This window comes from Astyanax mexicanus, chromosome 20, assembly GCF_023375975.1.
Source record: "Astyanax mexicanus isolate ESR-SI-001 chromosome 20, AstMex3_surface, whole genome shotgun sequence".
In the NCBI taxonomy this organism is placed as follows: Eukaryota; Metazoa; Chordata; class Actinopteri; order Characiformes; family Acestrorhamphidae; genus Astyanax; species Astyanax mexicanus.
Window position 1 is genome coordinate 2,675,521 of NC_064427.1, and position 22,421 is coordinate 2,697,941.

General features: G+C 38.4%; 1 protein-coding gene across 2 annotated transcripts in view; it reads right to left on the reverse strand.

Moving 5' to 3' along the window:
- Nucleotides 1-544: 544 nt before the first annotated feature.
- cntnap3 (contactin associated protein family member 3) overlaps nt 545-22,421 on the reverse strand; it is a 158,316-nt gene continuing 136,439 nt past the window's right edge. Inside the window, exons 20-24 of one of the 2 annotated variants that reach the window (XM_049468996.1) lie at nt 20,324-20,457; nt 17,539-17,626; nt 7,570-7,788; nt 4,305-4,376; nt 545-1,358 (exon numbers count right to left, since the gene is read on the reverse strand). In XM_049468996.1, the coding sequence (XP_049324953.1) occupies nt 1,162-1,358; nt 4,305-4,376; nt 7,570-7,788; nt 17,539-17,626; nt 20,324-20,457 (710 nt within the window). In that variant the 3' untranslated portion in view covers nt 545-1,161. The remainder of the gene's footprint in view (nt 1,359-4,304; nt 4,377-7,569; nt 7,789-17,538; nt 17,627-20,323; nt 20,458-22,421) is intronic. The other variant, XM_049468997.1, reaches the window with a different exon arrangement.

The following is a 22,421-nucleotide window of genomic DNA, read 5'->3' on the forward strand; positions in this document are numbered from 1 at the left end:
CTGGTCTTGCTGCTGGGAGGCGCCAAAGTAGGAACTTTTTTTTTTATTATCCTAGATAATATTAATTTCTGACTTTTTTGTGAACAAAACAAAAAAAAAGAGTTTTATTTCAACTGGTAAGTGCAGTGATGTTACCAGTTAGCAGCTCAACCTTGTAGTAGCATCACTACGTTTAAACAATCCGTGCCCGAGCACGCTTACGTCAGTACTCACTGCTCAGTGGGCTTGCTGTTGGTGTGCCGAATCCAGCACCCCCGCCATGAAAAGCACCCTCTCTCAGAAGCGTGTCGAGATAATCCGCTTTAACTTATTTAGAAATACACACCAAAATTCACAGTTATCTCAGTCACAGTTACATACATAGAAAAATAGAGCAGCTCCAGAGAAGGGAAGCTTTTCTGAAGGCGGTGCTGAATTCGGCACAACACTGCCATGTTTTTACAGGAACGTTGCATCACTGGCGTTCACACTGCATGCATACCGTGCCTGAGTCCATAAGAAATGGTGTGCTCTTCCTGTTCCTCATTAAGCAACACAGTGCCAGTAACAATGTGACCCTTTGGTGGAAAAAAGAGGCCATTTATTGAAACACAAAGACTGGATTTGAGTTGGAACCACCAGAAAAAAACGTCCCCCAGATAAAGAGATCGGCTGTACGACACAAACGCCAATATTTCAACATACATTCCCATTCATTTACCACTTGAGACGTTTATTCAGTTATATGACGCTCTGTAAATTCTAGATGTTTAAAGTCTGTGATGGACGATGATGTCGTTAAATGTAATACTGAGTATTTTTTTTTTAAAAGGCAAAATAAGAAGATAAACATTACAAAGATATTATTTGAACATGTACATTTCAAAAGAATATTTACACGTTGATGGAGATCATTATACACACCTTAGAAACGATTCTATTCAAGTCAAACTTTTTGGACTTTTAAGCGTATGTACAAAAAAACATCGGACAGCTCGGTCCGTCCTCGTCACCTCTTCATCTTCATCATCATCATCATCATCATCATCATCATCAGCGACAGTCGACTCCTCGAGGGGTGGAGGGGATTTTTTAGCGACGCCCCGCGAATATTAACGCCTCCGGGCTCGGCGAGGCATTTCTGTCCTCTGCTGGGCGGGGCTAGTCCGGGTCTCGGGTTTATCATATGAAATACTCTTTCTGGGTGTCGGTGATGATGCTCTGCGACGTCGGGTCCGTGTTGAAGGGCGTCTCGGGACTGTCGTCCGGTTTGGCTCCTTTAGACTCCGGCGTCTGACACGTCTCTTTCCGTCGGTACAGGAACCTCGCCATCACCGCCAGAGCGGCCAGGATCACGAAGATCACCACGGCGATCACGCCTGCGAACGAGGAAACAGGTTCAGAATCAATCAGAGGTTCAATCAGAGGTTTACGTTACCATGGAGATGAAGATGACAAGACATGACAAGACACGACAAGACAAGACAAGACACGACACGACACGACACGACACGACAAGACAAGACAAGACAAGATATAAGACATAACATACACAGTGATTCACTAAGACAGCTTGATGAGGTTTACATTACCATGGAGATGAAGATGGAAAGACACGACAAGACAAGACAAGACATGACACGACACGACACGAAACGACAAGATAAGACACAACAAGACAAGGCAAGACAAGACAAGACACAACAAGACAAGACAAGACAAGACAAGACAAGGCAAGACAAGACAAGACACGACAAGGCAAGACAAGACACGACAAGACAAGACAAGACACAACAAGACAAGACAAGACAAGAAAAGACAAAACAAGACAAGACAATATATATAATACATAAAATATACACACTGATTAACTCAGATTGTTTCATGGACATATGGCCAAAAAATACAAAAAAAGGGGGGGGCGTGGCTAAAACTGTAAATTATAATTTTATAATATTTATTAATATTTAAAACATCATAAAATAATGATCAGCACAAGGCTGCATCTGTGAGCTGATGTATTGAAACCGAGTCACTGCGCTTTCCTCCGAAGACGAGTTCAAAAAGAGGCGGAGTCTGACTTGAAGCGTGAGCAAAATTAGAAATATTTGAAATACTCACAGACGCAGCCTTGTGCTGATCCACATTAACCTAGGAGTGATGAGGGGAAAGAAAGAGCGCCATCTACTGTACTGTACCCACCCAGAGAGAGCAAGACCAATTGTGCTCTCTCAGGTCTCCAGATGGCAAGCTGCATGACCAGGATTCTAACTAGTATAATAATCAATAATCTCCTGATCATAGTGACACTACTTTAGATGTCTGAATGTTATGATAACACTGTATACAGACTTCAAAGCAGTTTATTGAAACAATATGATTCAAATGAATCGATGCAAATTATATCTGAGTTCTTTTATAGTTTCTTTTGATGTTTTCTTCATTCTGCTTGTTTTGTTTTTGTGTATTAATCTTTTATTTCTTTTGGTTTCTGCCTCCAGGCTCTACAGCACGACGTTAGCGTATGCTAGGCTTTAGCGGATTCAGACTAATCCAGCCTGAATCACGTTTACCTGCTGTCAGAAAAAGACATTTGTAAAATATATTGCTGTTCTTTGTATTCAGCTAAGCACAGCCCATTTAATTATGGCGGCTAAAAGAAATGTCTAATTGAAGAGGCGGAATACATCTCAACTCAATTTAATGCCACATTACTTCGCTTCTAAAAAGGACAAAGTATTTAAAGATAGTAGTAAAACTTCCATAATCAGCAAATAATTTCTATAAACGTTTAATTAGTTTTGGTGTCCTTTGTGGATTTTTCTTCCGGACAACTTCTCATATTCAGACGACATAAAAGCAGGAATTAATCAGCCCATTTCACGAAGTCAATGTCACGTCTCGACGTTTTGTGATTAGCTTTCTCTTTATAAAAAATGCTCTTTATAAAATGCTGTGGATACGAGGAGTCAGGTGACCTCAGCGGGGCCTGGAATCTAGAGCCTTTGAAGTCGACCTGTTATAATAATGACATTATCGTACATTATCGTACGATACGCGACCACGACCTCAATCAAATCTGTACTGACCTCAATATCGTCCTTAATACTTTTTTATTAATGTGAGAAAATCGAGAGAGTTGTGATGAACAGTGGTTCCATTTTATATACGTTTATTTTTAATAATATATAATAATTAAAGGTTCACTCAGCTATAAAAGGATGTAATTACCATATTATTAATATATTATAATATTTTTTAATGTCAGTGGTATTCATAGGACAACACACTGATACACCCACAGGACGCCGCCTACAGGATGCTTTCTAAAGGATGCTGCTCACAGGACGCTGCCTACAGGACACTGCCTCAAGGACATTGCCTACAGGACACTGCCCAAGGGATGCTGCCTGCAGAACCACTGCCCACAGGACATTGCCTACAGGACACTGCCCATAGGACACTGCCTACAGGAAGTTGCACACAGTGTTCCCGCAGGACAATACACACAGGATCCTGCCCACAGGAAACTGCTCACAGGATGCTGCCCACAGGACACTGTTGTTAAACTACTCTCGGTTCAGCAGGAACATTCAGGTGTTTAAGAACTCCAGCAGCACTTCTGTAACTTTTTTAATTATAGAACTGCAAATTACTCCTATATGATCTGATATATAGAGCTGAGAAATGGATATCATAGATATACAACTCTGGAAACTACTTGAATTTTTGCACCAGGAGTAAAGCAGCATAAAGTTATCCAAAAGCAGTGTGTAAGACTGGTGGAGGAGGAGAACATGATGCCAAGAAGCATGATTACTAATATTGTTTCCTGAACTCTTAAAACTCTTTATGAATATGAACTTGTTTGCCGTGCATCTTTTTTTTCTTTTATTTCAGCCTTTTTGTTATATCTCATTTCCTGCAAATATATATAAACATATAAATTGCAAAATCAGAGAATCTGATTCAGAAACTGGATTGATCTCTTAATGCTTATTATTATATTATTATATTACTGCCTACTTTAAACACTGATGAAAATTGGTTGTGCTGTTGTGAATCACACGTCCGAGCTGAGTTACTGATTTTTTTTTCCTCACAAAGCCCAGCGTTCAATACAGAGCTGATTGCAGTGCATTATGGGTTAAGAGAGATACAGCAGAAGGATGGGAATGATGAAGGAAGCAAGCGAGCGAAGGTTAGAGCAAACAAAAGCAAACAACAGCGATGGAGGAGCGAGGGAGACGAGGTGGACGACAGATTTGATGCAGGGATGATCGTCTTCTCATCCAATCAGAGCGAAGAGTAAAGATCACCATTACCTCCAATCAGAGCCGAGTCACTGCTGATTGCATTGACTACCGGCTGGCCTGTTCCTACAGTACCGAAGTGATCTACGGCAGAAAAAGAGAGAGAAAAAGAGAGAAAGAAAGAGAAAAAGAGAAAGAAACAGACAGAGCGTCAGCAGCACTCACACACCCGTCACCCCGTCACCACCGCTGCCACCGCTGCTGCCACTGCCGCTGCCGCTGTGCTCCAGTGAATAGTACATCTCCAGCCATGAAAAGGCAATAAAGCGCGAAAGTGGAAATAGAGAGAAGAAAGATTATGCAAATTAAAATTCTCTCTCATGCAGATTAATAAACTGATTGGCCACGTTTGAATCATTATGCTCTAATTTAATTAGGGAGTGGATGTATTCAGTCAGCCATTGATAAAGTTTTCTCTCGTTTTTTTTTTTTTTTTTTTTGGGGTGAAATTAGACTTTCAGTAAGAAAAACAACAAAAAAAATGAAAAGCGCGAGAGGAGAGAGATATGAAACTCACCTCTGTGTGCTCTAAATTTCAAACTAGCGTTTCTGAGATTCTTTATGCAGTTCTGAATTCTAGAAATGTGCTGTAAAAGCTTAAAACGTAAAGTTAAAACAAACTTAAAAATACTACTTTTATTTTTATTTTACATTTTGTTTTCCTACAGTGTAAATGAATAGTGAAGTGATCCAGACTATGAAGAAACACATACTGCAAGGAACCATGCAGTAACCTGATTAAAAATGTGTTAAAGAAGCCAAAAAATACTCTGTGTATAAGTTTTTAGGCGCAGAGGGAACTCTTGAACTTCCTTTCCTGGGGCGGTGAGTCCTGATGAGTGCCAGTTTCACCATTATAATGTTTTTGGTGGTCTTGCTTCTCATAATCTGGATTAGAACATTACTCTATAAATGTTCACTATTCACTGTATACCTGTAACTCTACCTCTTCACTACTTTACTTTAACTGATGCTCTCAAACACTTTATTAAGAGGCAAGAAATTCAAGTAATTAACTCTTGATGAGTTCAGCACAGCTGTTAACTGAAAGCCTGAATTCCAGGTGACTCTACCTCATAAAGCTGACTGAGAAAAGCTAATTCATCTAAGCAAGAGGTGCTACGTTTAAGACAGTAAAATATAAAACATATTCTAGTTTGTTTAACACTTTTTTGTTCACTAAATAATGTAATATGTTTTTCTCCATAGTTTGGATGATTATTCTACAATGAAGAACATTTTTAAATAATGAAATAATGAAAAAAAAACACTGATTTTAAGGTCCAAAAATTTGACTAGTACAAAATGTGAAACCTACTCTATTTTCTGAGTTAAGTTACATATGTTTTATGTCTGAATAAACTGAAATCAGTGTAAAAAAGGGGTTTTAGAGACATCTTCTATCTCTCTAATTTGGGCAAAGAAATCTAAAATTCTAATTTATACCATTACCCAGTACCACAATACCACATCTGAACTTCTTTGAGCTTCTTTATAGATTATAGATAGATACTCACTGGAGTATATAAACTGATTGTATAGGGCCCTAAAGATTTTAGCAATATTTAGGTGAGCTGTGTTTTTTGGTGCCAAGATAGCAATATGCTATCAGAAATGTACCTGAACACACCTCATTTTATAACCAGACCACCACACCCATCAGTGTAGATATATTCAGAAGCACTGTTGCTATTTAAACTATTCATTCAGGTGGAAGGTGTGAAAATAGACTTAGAATAGTTTTGCGGGGCGTAAGATAGCAATGAACATTGTGACACGCCTTGTACAGGGTGTAGGATAGAGCCTAGAGTGTTTCCCCATAGAAAAAAAAATTGGAGGTATTCTGATTGTGAATGCAGATGGAATTCACATGTGAAATCCAGGGGAAAAAATCAAGTAATACTCCATAGAGAGCTAATATTACCTCCCACAGTGGACAGTGCAGTGGGTGGTAATGATTGTGACCGGCTGTGTCTGGCCAGTATTGTCCGTCTGTCTGCGCATCCAACAGTTCAGAAGCTCAGTGCAGCTTTCACTCTTTTCTATATATATTCTATATTTCTGCACCTTTAGTCTTTAACTTTTTTAGATACAACCTCAGTGAATCTAAAAAAAACACTTTTTAATATATTATTCTATTATTATTACTTAATAATATTAAGCAAAGTCATCCAACAGACAAAATCCCCTTTGGTTACTCAAGCAACAAATGAACCAAATGAACTGCTGATGAGTTTCAGCTTTATTAAGTCACGCACTCTTATTAAATATTGCATAAGCCTGGTCAAATCTGAGTGACTGAACAGAAATGAAGGTCTCAGAGAGGCCTGGTCCACGTCCTGATGTCCACGTAATAAAACTCCAGATAGAGCAGAGCCTCGAGCAGAAATAGCATCGTCTCTGAATGAAATAACTCAAAGAGACGATGTGTAATTTTTAGTTGCAGTTATTGCAGCTAAGCTCATGCAAAAAGTGTTTAAAGGTGTTCAAATTATTATAGAGACCGTACATTTTTAAATGATGCTGCTTGTTAATAAATGAGCAAATAAATTAATGAATAAACTATAAATATATATATATATATATATATATATATATATATATATATATATATATATTAATATACTGTATTTATTTTGTACAGGGGTTGGACAATGAAACTGAAACACCTGTTATCATTTTAGTGTGGGATTTTAGGTTTCATGGCTAAATTGGAGCAGCCTGGTGTTCAGTCTTCATTAATTGCACATTGCACCAGTAAGAGCAGTAAGAGTGTGAAGGTTCAATTAGCAGGGTAAGAGCACAGTTCTGCTCTAAATATTGCAATGCACACTATAACATTATGGGAGACACACCAGAGTTCAAAAGAGGACAAATTGTTGGTGCACGTCTTGCTGGAGCATCTGTGACCAAGACAGCAAGTCTTTGTGATGCATCAAGAGCCACGGTATCCAGGGTAACGTCAGCATACCACCAAGAAGAACCAACCACATCCAACAGGACTAACTGTGGACGCTGTAAGAGGAAGCTGTCAGAAAGGGATGTTCGGGTGCTGTTTCGACCAGAACTGTCCGTGTGGACAATAAATTATTGTGGTCTAAAAGCTAAAAGGTGTTTCAGTTTCATTGTCCAACCCCTGTATTTCCAGTGCAGGAATGGAGTAAAATGAACTAAAAATGGACTGAATCCAGGCTGAATGCTGCTGCTACTGTGTTTTGCTGAGCTGCTGCATTAACTCAGAGTGAATCTGAAGCCGGTATGAATTAGCCGGCCGTACCGGAGAGCAGGTGGGTGGTCTCGGCTGCGTAGGGGCTGGATGATGAGGAGGATCCGCAGTTGGATTCCGTCAGCGGCCCGGTGACAATGACAGGACTGGTGTCTGGATATAGCAGCGCTGCCTTCAGAGGAGCTATGGAGTTAAACTGGACGACTGACAGGCAACCAGTGAAGCCCAGAGCGTTCAGCCGGGCGATCTCCGGATCCATCTCGCCCGATTCTGCACTCAAACACACAAAATCACACAGAGAGAGAGAAAAATATCAGCGAAGGAATACACAACATATAGTTTTTATTTTTACTGTCATAGTAGTATTATCACCTGAGTACTGACACTAGATAAAAAGCTGCAAAATACAAATACTAAAGATTATTTCTGTATGAAATGTCTGACAAAAAGACATATATATATATATATTCTAGACCTGTTTATAATTCACAATAAAATATAAAACACAATGTCAAACATACAGCTCTGGAAAAAACACAAGAGACCACTTAAAAATGATGAGTTTCTTTAACTTTACCAAATAAAAAAAAAAAAACGAAAGATGGATGATCACAAACTGATCATCAAACCAAGCTAAACTGCACACATTTTTGCACCAGGAGTGAGTAGCATAAAGTTCTCCACCAAAAGCAGTGTGTAAGACTGGTGGAGGAGAACATGATGCAAAGAACTCTTAAAACTCTTTATGATTATGAACTTGTTGTTTTCTTTGTATTATTTGAGGTCTGAAAGTTCTGCATCTTTTTTGTCATTTCAGCCATTTCTCATTTTCTGCAAATAAATGCTCTAAATGACCATATTTTCATAGAATAATCAGTTAATCAAATGTTACCAGGACATATGGAAACTTTGATTTATCTGGGCACGTTACTTTGAAAAAGTAATTAGTTATAGTTACTAGTTACGTCCCCAAAAAAAGTATTTTAACTCTTTAAAAAAAGAGTTATTAACGGAGTTACTTCACTATAAAAGTAACTAGTTACCAGTAATAGTAACTATTGCGTTACTTTTGTGTTACTCGCCCCATAGTCAAATAGAAAAATGACTAGTTGCACAACCACTAGTTTGCGCTATACTTGTTTTTTCCAGTCTATTGAACTGAAACAGCTCACACTGTGTGACTAAAGCACCTGAGCCTCGGCTTCCTGCCCGGAAAGGCTAAAGCTTTTAAAGCCGCGCCAAATTTTAACACACGCCAAATTTTAATGCCATTTTGTGGAACTTCTTCTCCTCCTCGCTGCGTTTAAATGTTTACTCTTGAAGAAATCTTTTCAGGAGCCTCCAGGGCTAAAAAAGACATTTCTCACCCATCATGCTCTATTATCCGCCCCTTTAAAAGAAAAAAAAAAGAAAAATAAAACACAGTGTCAACAAAAGCATAAGCAGCTTCAGAAGCTGCAGTCTGATGTTCCGGACCGCTGCTTATGAATATGAAAGCAGTCACCTCACCTTCAACCGTCTGTTTCCTGCTCCAGCTTTACAGCCGAGCGAGGGACTGAAACTTTGTTGTTGTAAAGACACTGGATACACTTTTAACAGGTGCTTCAGGCTGATATCTGGGTTATAAGAGGGACACGGGAGGGCGTTTCAAAGCAGAATTATGCAACAGGTTTGCATTTATAGCCCATTCCTGGAGTCAGTATATGGAAAAGTGCATTTTGAGCCTCCAGTTAAAAAGGACACGCTTTACACATGCATTTCCGGACAAGCTGAGAGATACAGAAGCGTCACTGAAAGTGAGAGAAGCATGTGGACTGAGGTAGTAAAGCAATATTACACTACTTGCTTCATTAAAAGGGTTTCTAAAATTATGCAAAACCTTGGACAATGACATGACATGCATTTCTTATGCCGTAGAACATAATTGAATAAATATACAGCTCTGAAAAAAAATGAATAAGAGATCACTTTAGTTTCTGATTCAGTTTGTCTGATTTTGCTATTTATAGGTTTATGTTCGAGTAAAATGAACATTGTTGTTTTATTCTATAAACTACAGACAACATTTCTCCCAAATTCCAAATAAAAATATCGTCATTTAGAGCATTTATTTACAGAAAATGAGAAATGGCAGAAAAAAACAAAAAAAAAAGATGCAGAGCTTTCAGACCTCAGTTCATATTCATATTTATATGTTCTCCTCCACCAGTCTTACACACTGCTTTTGGATAGCTTTATGCCTTTAACTTTAATTCACACCTGAGATCTTGTAAAACGAATGAGTCACATGACACCAGGGAGGAAAAATGGTTAATTGGGCACAATTTGCATAAACCGAAAATTAAATGGAAACATTGCAGTGTGTTGACGTGACGAAGCAGCATAAACACAGCGTCACACTTTCACATACTGGAACTTGAACATGGCACCTCATGGCAAAGAACTCTCAGAGGATGTGAGGTAGCCACTCTTTTTTTATACTGTGTTAAAATATTACAGTAGTGGTATATGATATTAGTAGGGGTTTGTGTAAGTGAAGTCTCTTCCCACTTCCCACGCCCTTTATCTCTCTCTACAGGAAGTGTGGGCTGATCTTCTGATCCCAGTCTGAAAACTGAAGGCAGATCTGAGCTCTGCCTCTTTATGAACTGACACAGCTTTATGAACGTTGTTCGGACGCTTCATGCATGTTCTGCGTTTGATTCAGTATTCATTACAGGCTGATTTGTTGGGGATGATCGATGGCAGGCTTTGCCGGGAACGACACACAATCCGACACACAATCTGCCGCCTCTCTAATCCCCTCCACGACACTCTATACGCAGGGTTACGGCTAATTCGCTCCCGGGCTCATGCTAACAACACAGGGGAGATCCGGATAAATATTGTGGCCAACAAACACGACAGCGGCACCCCCACCCCCAGGTTTCCCTTAACCCCACCCCCCCTCAGTCCTCCGTCCTCTGTTAAATCAGATCAGGGCGGATGTGGAAATCTGCGTAATTTGGTGAACTGCTCTCTGGGTAACAAGAATCGACCTAAAGAGTGAAACCCGGTTATGGCGAGTCGGAGAGAAGCGAGGGTCTCGGAGGATCGAACGCTTTATGAGAAAACGGCTAAAGTACACTCAGCCCAAAACTATGTGGACAGCAAAACTTAGCTCTGCACTCTGATGCTCCAGACTTTATGCATTATGGAAGCTTATATCGATTATAGTTTATTATTATTCAAATGCATGAATTAAAGCTGTCAAATCTACAGTATGTAAAAAAAGAATTGTTATTGCATCATTCTGTTCAGTATGGGGATACTTTCTTAACCTACTATCACAAGGTGAGTTGCGATGCTCATTGCTATCTTACCACTTCAGTTTCTGAATCAGTTTCTCTGATTTTGCTATTTATAGGTTTATGTTTGAGTAAAATGAACATTGTTGTTTTATTCTATAAACTACAGACAACATTTCTCCCAAATTACAAATAAAAATATTCTCATTTAGAGCATTTATTTACAGAAAATGAGAAATGGCTAAAATAACAAAAAAAAAAAAAAAGATGCAGACCTTTCAGACCTCAAATAATGCAAAGTTCAAACAAGTTCATATTCATAAAGAGTTTTAAGAGTTCAGAAATCAATATTTGGTGGAATAACCCTGGTGGTTTTTAATCACAGTTTTTATTTCATGCATCTTGGCATCATGTTCTCCTCCACCAGTCTTACACACTGCTTTTAGATAACTTTATGCTGCTTTACTCCTGGTGCAAAAAATTAGTTTCAGTTTGGTTTGATGATCAGCTTGTGATCATCCATCTTCCTCTTGATTATAATTCAGAAATTTTCTGAACTCTTAAAACTTTATGAATATAAACTTGTTTTTTTTTTGCATTATTTGAGGTCTGAAAGCTCTGCATCTTTTTTTTTATTTCAGACATTTCTCATTTTCTGCAAATAAATGCTCTAAATTACAATATTTTTATTTGGAATTTGGGAGAAATGTTGTCTGTAGTTTATAGACCACACTAGACCACACCTGCTTTAGAGAGTCCTATTCTTTTGGCAATACCTTCACTAGACATCAGCACTCCCAGACTAAAATCACAGAACTCAGTCCTTTCAGCCGTACAGAGAAATACCTGAATAACAGTTCAGCAGGTCAGATACAGGCTTCTGAAGTGGAGCTACAGACCTGCCAAAGGCCATTACCTGAGAAAAATTACAACTACAGCCAATCAGAGAACTCCACACACACCTCCAACCATCTCCAACAGACCAGCAGATCTCAGACTTACAGATGGATGAGACAAATTAAGCTGTTCCACCATGATGGAGGAGGTGTAGAAAAAGGAAAAATAGAGCATGAACTGAAGCAAATTGTTTCATTTGTCCAGAAGCGTTACGCTGCTCTGCAGAGAGACCACCTCAGTTTCTGAATCAGTTTCTCTGATTTTGCTATTTATAGGTTTATGTTTGAGTAAAATTAACATTGTTGTTTTATTCTATAAACTACAGACAACATTTCTCCCAAATTCCAAATAAAAATATTGTAATTTAGAGCATTTATTTACAGAAAATGAGAAATGACTGAAATAACAAAAAAGATGCAGAGCTTTCAGACCTCAAATAATGCAAAGAAATGTTTTAAGAGATCAGAAATCAATATTTGGTGGAATAACCCTTGTTGGTTTTTAATCACAGTTTTCATCATGTCCTCTACCTCCACCAGTCTTACACACTGCTTTTGGATAACTTTATGCTGCTTTACTCCTGGTGCAAAAATTCAAGCAGTTCAGTTTGGTGGTTTGATGGTTTGTGATCAATCATCTTCCTCTTGATTATATTCCGGAGGTTTTCAATTTGGTTAAATCAAGGAAACTCATCATCTTTATGTGGTCTCATATTTTTAGAGCAGTATATCTATATATAAATACAGGGAATAGCCATATTTGAGTAATGTTCTAATCTATATTATGGCAAGAAATACTCAACTAAGTAACTTTCAAAAATGAAAAAAAGTATCCTCAAGTGCAGTTGCAAAGGCTATCAAAAACTTGATGATGATGATGATGATGAAAATGGCACTCATCAGGACCACCCCAGAAAAGAAAGAGCAAGAGTATTCTCTGTTGTACAGGATAAGTTCATCAGAGTTACCAGCCTCAGAAACCACAAGTTAACAAACAGCTCCCCAGATAAGAGCCCCTAAATGCTTCACTGCTGTCCCATGACTTTTGGCCTGGAAGAAGCTGTAGAAAAAACGTGCATCGTTATCTACAGTCAAGGGAAATTTTCATGTTCATGGACTGAGAAAGCTGAACCACATGGACACTAAAACATTTAATGATCAGATGAGAATTTCAAAGTTATTTGAAGTAATAAAAGTAAAGCGATGCATCAACTTTAAGTAAACCGCACCAGCTGTTAAGCATGGTGGTGGGAGCATCTGCTAATTGATAGACTGTTAGACTGTACAAAGTGGATGAAACAGTGAAGAAGGACTGTATGTCCTCGCCAGAAATCTACAGTAATTCTGTCAAACCGTCGTCTCGACTGGAAAACGTCCAAACACAGCTGTGTGAAACTCAACAGAAGGAGCAGCAGGGACCTGTTTAATTACAAGAACAACAAAATAAACAAAAAAACTCTACACCTCTACCTAATAAAAGAGAGAAACAGCAGACAGATGGTCTCCGCTACCAGTTAATGGACATTTCCTGAGCCATTATGTTCGTCAGTGCGGTTTATCTCCACGCAAGAAGCAGAACTTTCTCAACAGTAACCATTTCTTCGCAAATGTCCTCCATGTTTTTTTGTTAGGGGCTCATTTACAACAGGTCTTAAGGCTAATTTATACAGTTTTAATGTGTGAGTATTGGAACAGTGAGGCTAAGCTATTTATTTCTGCTGTAGACTGAAAGCATTTGGGTTTATCATTTTAGCTTTTATTTCCAGTGATTAAAATCTGGATTTGATATACAGTCAGAAGATAGCACCTTAATAATAATAAAAAATTAATATTTACAGGTGCATGTAAATATAGAAATTACTTTATTTCAGTAATTCAGTTAAAATTCTGAAACTCAAATTATATTATTGTTAGGGCTCAGCCAGTTCCCGCAGCGGCCACCAGAGGTGGTAAGAAGGGAACCGGCTGAGAGTTCATTAGAACAGGGATCATTAAGGCCACCTGAAGCCAATCACGCGTCATCAGCCTCAGCTGTGGTACCGTCTTTAAAAAGGCGAGCTTCCAGCAGATTGATGTCGCAGACTTCATGCCCTGTGACCGGTAAACGGTAGCTCCACGGAGCAAAGCTGAAAAGAAAAAATAAAAGAAAGCCTGCAAGGCTGAAAAGAAAAGAAATAAAAGAAAGCCTGCAAGGCTGAAAAGAAAAGAAATAAAAGAGGTCTTGCAAGGCTGAAAAGGGAAAAAGAAAACAAAATAAGAGAACAGAAAATAAAAGAAAGCTTGCCAGGCAAGAAAGAAAAGATAAGGGAAAGCCTGCAAGGCTGAGGAGAAAAGAAAATAATTTAATTTTCTTGAATTTCTGTTACTATTTCTGTCTTTATTTTATTTCAAACAGAGGCATTATTTAGTTAGCTTTGTTGCGCCGAAAGGGCATTCTCTTGTTTATTTTCCCCTTTTTCTTTTATGCACACATAATTATAGTAAAACCGTTTTCGCTATATCTCTGCACTTGGCTCCTCCCACACCCCTACCATGATTATGAAGCTTACAGACAGTGAAATCCCAAAAATCAATGAATCAGAAAGTTAGAATATTATATAAGACCAAATCCTGCTGGAAAATGAAATCCACATCTACATACAACCATGTGTGTAGTCATGTGACTAAAATATTTGTTAATCATTCACCTTAACCCTTTAGAACCCTACAGACGGATTTTCCCTCCAAAATCTCACCTTGTGTTCTCAGCTTAATTACTCAGGAATCTCTTCACACATAAACATAATCCATATATGGTTAGAAAGGGCGGAGCTTACTCTTTCTAAAAATAGAGATCACATCCCAGTGCGGTAAAGCTAAATCTACAAGAAACTCATTGAGAGAAAAACACCTAAAAAAGTGAAAAATCTCCTTCCCCAACCAATATTATTTACCTTTAGTGCTTCAAACATATTTATATGATGTTTCAAACCAAATAATATCAGTAAATAAAGACTCAGTAAAAGTGTCCACAGAAAAAAAAAACAGTGTGAAACTACCTGCTTTACTCAAACTAAAGCTATGGTATGGTGTGCGCACTACTTTATATAGTTTTTATTATATTACTTGCACATTTTTACTAAATAGTTATATTGCACTAAACATTTTGAATATATATGTTTTCTTTGTGTGTCCTGATTAAAATGCTGGAAGGCTATAGGCTGCTCTGAGTGTCAGGTTTTTAATAAGTTAATCTATATGTATCCTAGAGGTGTGATTATTGATTATCGAGAAAAATAAGGAAATAAATCCGCCTGATGCTGTTTCTCCATGTATTTAGTCAAAGTAATAATTAATAAGTAATTTAATGAACTCAAATCATCAATATTCTTATGATTTTTAAACTCATAAACACTCTAGTCTAACCATTTTTGAAAATATATCTTAGGTGTGAATATATTTAAAGTCTTTACATTCAAAAATAAGGACAATTTTGACCAAAACATGATCAGTTCCAGGAAAATCTAACAATTCTGCTTCCTTTTACAAGGAAGCATTTTAAATGATGATATATTTGAGCAGCCGTATGTCTTCTGGAGTAAAAGAGATCAGGGCATGTGTCTGTCTGATATAATTACTGTGTTATAAGACCTGAAAGAGGAACTGAAAACAAAAACGAAGAAAAAACGCATAAAAACAGCCTAGAGTTCAAAGGGTTAATCATGATTTAAGGCTGTAACGAATATAAAGTTAATAAAAAAGATGTTTTTGGTGCATCATTTCATGTATATATGTAAATGCAATTCAACAGCTGTGTAATTCAGGATGCATCACTGAACTAAAATTGGAGGGCATTGTGTATCCGCACAAAACAAGATGTTCCGAGAGTTCCTGACTCATTTTAATCTTAAAACGGGCAAAATTAGCCTGTTTAGCAGTAATCCACTTTAATACAATCTGAGAAATACGTCAAAAACCGAGGAGGACCTGGAATAAAACATCTCAAGAGGCTCTCAGGGTCATTTCTAGTTTTTTTTGAACGGCTATAATTTTATAAGAGCACCTGCAGAAACCCTTTCAGTCGTTTCAGTCATTTTGTAAACAGCCTCTACATTTGTACTGATGTGAAGTGCCCCTATTTTACAATTATTGCAAATAAAATCCTTACAAAGTATTTAAATCTGCGTGAGCTTGTTATTCAGTGCATTTTATTAAATTTAACCTCAGTTATCTAGTTTCTTCCTCTAGTGAATTCTGCTTGATCATGTTTTTCTATTCTTAGATATGGACATTATACTGTTCTATATTATTATATATATTTTTTGAGTAATACGACCTCGAGTAAAGTTGTTAAACTGTTAAGCACAGGTTTCCCATTGGTTCATGATGCATCTATTCATTTATTTATACAGAGCACTGTCAGTGTGTAGTCACTCCCCCAAAGTTACATACATCTTCATTCTCTCTCATTTAGAAGCATTTTGTCCTTCAGTTTTGAGGTTGACATCACTTTGTTTCTAAACTGAAAGCAGAAGCATTTCTGAGTGGAGAAGAATATGGATAAAATATTGTGTTTAATGTGCCGGAACCACCATCCCTGCTAAGTTCTTCTTCTTCTGGCCACGTCACGCGTCTTTACGTACTTACGTCACACGTACAGCCTCTAAAAGAGGATCCGGCTCAGTTTTACTGAACGCGAGCGGCTGGTGGAGCAATGGAGACTTCAGAAGAGGAAACTCAGAGCTCAGTAGCTCATTCACTCATAGTAAAAACAAAGAAACGAAGGAGTGAAGATTCTGACTGAGCGCTCTCTCTCTCTCTCTCTCTCTCTCTCTCTGACTGAACATAACCTGGAATCGGATTCATCCGCTCTGAAAGGAGACCGCATCACACCCACCCAGTTTAAAATGATTCTTCTTACGCATGCTTGGTGCAATTACCCTTTCTAACCAGAGAGGGCACTAAATTCCCTAAATCCCACAAATCCCAAAACTTACGGACATCAGCTTTAATAAATCAACAGTATTTTAAAAGTACATTTCTACAGTCAAAGTGGCTAAAAAAAAAAAAAAAAAAAAAAAAAATATATATATATATATATATATATATATATATAATTTGAATTAAAGCACCAGCAGAGACCCTTTTAGTCGTTTTAGTCATAAACAGCCTCTACATTTGTAATGATGTGAAGAGCCTCTATTTTTTATGATTAAAGCAAATAAAAGCCTTACACAAGTATTTAAATCTGCGTGAGCTTGTTATTCAGTGCATTTTATTTAATTTAATCTCAGTTATCTCGTTTTTTCTCTGGTGAATTCTGCTTAATCGTGTTTAACGCGAGCACGGGGTCTCAGTTTCGGAGACTAAACTCAGTGTATAATGCGCAGCTTCTATTTTTAGATGTGGACATTTAACTGACCTATTTATTTCCACTCCAGACAGCAACTTTAATGCAAAATTGAAAGATTTTTCCGTCTCTGAAGTAAACAGACCTCTGGAATATCTCGCCCTTAAAATATCTCATTGCTTGTGCACTCGCTCCACTGAACAAACAAGCTCTGGATGCATTTGCATTGTTTTTTCCCCCCTTTATTCTTTTCCCAGACGTTTGGCCTTTCCGGTACGGGTCAAAAACTCTAAAAAGCACATAATAATACAAAATGATCAATTATAAGGACATTCCATCTGCGTTCCTCTGATGCCGGCGCTCGGCTCGGACGCTTTTCTCCCGTCGTGTGTAAAAGCTCGGGACTGTAAGCTCTGTACTTTCAACAATCCAGCTCTTTTTATTATTGAGCGCTCGCTAATAGCCCAACCCAGACGCACGGTCTGCAGCGCTTAATGGCCTTACTCACCGTGTACTTTCCCAATAACCACGGCTTTGATGGCATTGAAATCCACGTCTGACGTCAGGTTGAAGTCTTCCCTCGCTTGTTGGTCAATCTGGAGAAAAAAAAAAATATATATATATATATATAATAAGAATTAATTTAAAACATTAGTGCTGTCGCTGTTCACTGTCACTGTTCTGTTTTATCACCTTATCTTACAGAGCCTGGTGACAAATTAGCATTAAATCAGGAGTTAACAGATTTTTATAATAGATATTTTTTATTATTTCAATTAATCATTGCAGCCTTAATAAACACAGTGACATGGTGGATTAGTTTTTTATTCATGCTGGAAAAAGAAATCTCATCACTATCTCTCCTTCTCACCTTCTGTCTCCCTCTTTCTATCTATCTGTCTTTCTCTCTCTCTCTCTCTCTCTCTCTCTCTCTATCTCTCCCACCATATCTCTCCCTCAGTCTTTCTATGTTCCTTAATCCCTCTCTTTTCTTCTATCTCTTTTTCTTCCCTCTGTATCGCTCTGTCCATATCTGTCTCTCTCCCTCTCTTTCTCTCTCTTTCTAGCTGTCTTTCTGTCTCTCCCTCTCCCTCTCTCTCTTTCTCTCTCTCCCTCTCTCTCTATATCACTCTCTCCCTCTCTCTCCCTCCCTCTCTATGTCTCTGTTTCTCTCTTTCTCTCCCCTCTATTGCTCTCTCAATATCTCTCTTTCTCTCTCTCTCCCTCTCTTTCTCCCCTCTCTATTGCTTGCTCCGTCTTTTTCTTTCTTTCTCTCTCCCCACCTTTCTCTCTCCATCTCTCTCTCTATATATATATATATCTCCATTATCCTGTGTAACAGAGGTAACTCTTGCTCTTTCTTTCCTATGCCGGTCCTGATGAGTGCCAGTTTCATCATCATAAACTCTTGATGAGTTCGGCACAGCTGTTAACTGAAAGCCTGGATTCCAGGTGACCCTACCTCATAAACACTTTGTTTACTAAATAATTCCATATGTTTTTCTTTATTGTTTGAATCAATTTAGTATTAATCTATATTGCTGAACATTGTTGCCAGACACACCACACATGATTATACTTCAAAATATCAAAAATACATTATGAATAATCACAGATTTCTGTGATTAATTATTTTTTTTAAGTGATTGAACTGCTTATATGAATATATTTCCATTTTGCCAATCTTAAATGAATTATATAATTTATATTTTAAAATCCTTAGAGAAGTAAACACCTAGTGAAATCTCAATATAAAGAAAATAATCACGATTAATCATATATCAAATATTGATGTAATTAAGTTAAATATAAAGATCTATTAAACATTAAAAGACTGCCGAGTTGAAGATGATTTTGGTGTGGTATATAGTGATCAGAGAGCTGCTCCTCCACAGTGTTTTAATTAAAGCTGCTCTTCACTCTGGTTTAAAGCTGCTGCCCCGTAGTGCCGTGCCTCTCGGGGGGTAACGGTGGTCGTGGGGTGGTTGGTGGGGTGTTGAGACGTGCTGGACTGGCTTACATATCTGAAATGCGATTATGGGGAAGGCTTAGACTAATTGGAGGGGGTTATCTGCTGAGCAGCACTCTGGCACAGCCCTGTTTCAGCACTGCAGAGCAGATTGCCTATTGACTGCCCCCCACTCGCCCACTGAATGATGAGGATCCACTCCGGAGACTAAATCCAGGAAGAAACGGTTAAATAAACATTTACTTCCAGTGTGAAGCTGTACTGTACATGATCCTCCAACAAATTCATATCATAATATATATATATATATATATATATATATATATATATATATATATATATATATAAAATAAAGCTATACATGAACACATGCTGAATTATTCTGTAAACCGTAAACTGTTTTAAACAAACCAGAATATGTTTTATACTTTCGATTCTTCTAAGCATCACATTTATCTTTAATGACAGATCTGCACCCTATTGGTATTTTAATCTCAAAAACAACCAATCACATGGGATACAACATCAACCACCTGACAACCACCCCAGACACCATAGTTACCATCTGGAGTAATGTACCAACTGCCTAAAGACCACCCAGCAACATTTTGAAACACACTGTACGATGCATTTAGAAAGTAAGCAAGCAACATCCCACCAAAAAACCTGGCAACAACCTAGAAACACCACAGAAACCACCAGAAATACCATATTAACCACATATCAGTTGTTTGTTTCCTTTTCAACAGTTTTCGACACCACTGAGGTCATTCCAACTCTCGACTCTCTTGCCTGTTTTTGGTATTTTATCTTGTGCAAACATTTTATTGGACTTTTTCCTCATGGAAAACAGTGGAATCTAAATAGCACACTAACAAATGTGAATGAATATGCAATAAGGCTATGTACATTTTTTTGTTTTATATAAAAACATACTATTTATGTTTTATGTATTTAGTAGGGTTTCTTTTACCTGATCCAAACTTGACTTTTTTTTTTTTTATGTAGAAAATCAGACCTGGGCAAAGCTTGAGTTAATTTTTAAGACGTTGCTTTTAATTTTTATTATTTATTATTTATTTTTTATTGCATTTATTAACACTGAAGGGGACACCTTCTCCACAGCGAGGACAAGGACAAAACACCCTGACAAAACGGCCCTGACTGAAGCAGTTTGTCAGTTTGTTTAGACGAGTCGTCAACTTTGTGGCCGAAAACGTCGAACTCAAAAAAGCTTTTCCAAAAAGCTTCAAAAGTGCCCTTCAGCACCAGTCAAAAACACAGCCTTCATATCTTCATAAAGTGTGTGAAGTGTGCATCTCACCTGAACGCTGAGGCTCTCTGAGACTCTCCTGATGGACACTTGGTGCAGCTGCCCGTTGGCCAGGTTCCTGGCGTTCGATTGGAACACCTCGGCGTCTCGGTTACTCTGCAGTTTGTACTTGACGTCCAGATGCCCTTTAAAAAAGCACAGATCATCCCGTTTCACTTTAAAGCAGAGGACACTGGAGTAAACTCAGCACTCAGCAGCAAAGTCACGGAGACGCGGTACTGATGTTTACGCCACAGCAACACCATCAATATGCGCTAACGGTAACTCGTATTTACACGACTACAAAGCTGACTTTTTAAGAGGATTAATAGTTAATCCCCTATCAATAACACATACTACAACAAATTCATTTTCATCATTTCAGGGACTTAGCAGCCTGAGCGCCTTTCTTTCTGTGAATCGAGAGAGTGCAGCATACGACAAATTCAGTCACTAAAAGTAAAACATACGGAAACTCAGAGCATCATGAGCGTCATTCAGAAAACCTTCGTAAAAACATAAGTTTTGGTGAACTTCCCTCTTATTAAAGCTAGCTATAATTTTTTTTTAAAGTGTACAAAAACAAAATATAATAAATTGAAAAATCTCTAAAGATGTCATGTGCTTGTAACTCGTGTTGAGAACCATGAGCAGTAATGAAACTTGGTGGGTAGTCATGCTAGATTGTTATGGAGTGTCACAGAGTGGCACCGGATCATCTTCACTGAACTGTACACGGACTTTCTTGTGCATCAGCTTCAGAAGAGGCTCCCTTCTAGCACAGCGCCATGCAGATGGAGTTAACAGAGTGCGGTGTGTGGTGAATGGGCTGAAAACTGCAGACTGACCTCCTACTTCTTCAACCTCTGCAGTAATGCTGGCAGCACTCATGATCTATTTTTTAAAGCCAACTTTTTGGTCGACCCTAGGGACGGCTGTTCTGAGTGCAACCTGTCTCGAAAATTACCGTATGACCTTGGCTATTGTGCTGTGTGTTAGTTTTAGGATGTTAGGAAACTACTTATAGCCTAGGCCATCTTTGTGTAGAGTAACAATTCTGTTTCTGAGGTCTGCAGAGAGTTATTTGCCATGAAGTGCCATGTTGAATATCCAATGGTCAGTTTGAGAGAATTTTACGCAAAATATCAAAGTTAACAGGCCTGCTCCCTTGTAACTTTAACCCTAAATCTTTGCTGCCAGTGTTTTAGACATTAATGGCCCATATCCATGTCTAAATTGTTAATATTTTATAGTTCCTGGTTTTGAATAGCATCTGAATCCCTCACTTCCTTCTGTGTGCAACTATTTTATTTTTTAATCCATCCATGACTGTGGCTTCGTGTTTCTCTGGTGATTATAGAGTCTCAATATTAGTTAAGACTGGGTTGAAGCTAAAAAGCCGGGCTTTAGCGCAGCCGGCTGAATAATCCATCAGCATCCGCTGGATTTATCAGTCTGTTTGAGAGGAAGAGGGAGATCTGAGGAGCTCTGGAGAAGTTTCGCTTGAAATGAGAGTCCAATAAAACAGCCTGAAGCTGATTGGCCCGTGCCTGATGAGCGGGTCAACACTCCAGAGGCCCAGCGTCACCGGACACATCTGACACGGGTTCGAGTTATCAGCTGTCAGGAGGAAACTCGGGGGATCTTCAGACTGTCAAATGAGCCTCCGGAAACTTCTCGCTAATTGGACTAACAGGTATTAGTGCCACGCACCAGCGCTCCATTCTTTGAGCTGTCTATATCGACTGGGTTCAGTCCAACGAGGTTGTGATGGCTATGAGGCTGGAAGTGCTAAAAAAATACAGGATAGACCAACAAAGGGCAGATATTATTATTATTTATTATTATCTCTATTATTATTACATTCCTAATAACCTGAACTATTGCTGCCGAAACAATTAATCGAATCACAATAGAGGATGTGTAAACGCAAACTGTTTGCAGGCTTTCTTGTGTATCAGCTTCAGAAGAGGCTTTCTTTTAGGACAGTGCCATGTGTGACCTATGGTCTGAGCACTGCAGGCTGGCCTCCCACTTCTTCAACCTCTGCAGCAATGCTGGCAGCACTCACGCAACCTCTGCATGTTAAGCTGAACACTTGGACTCAACT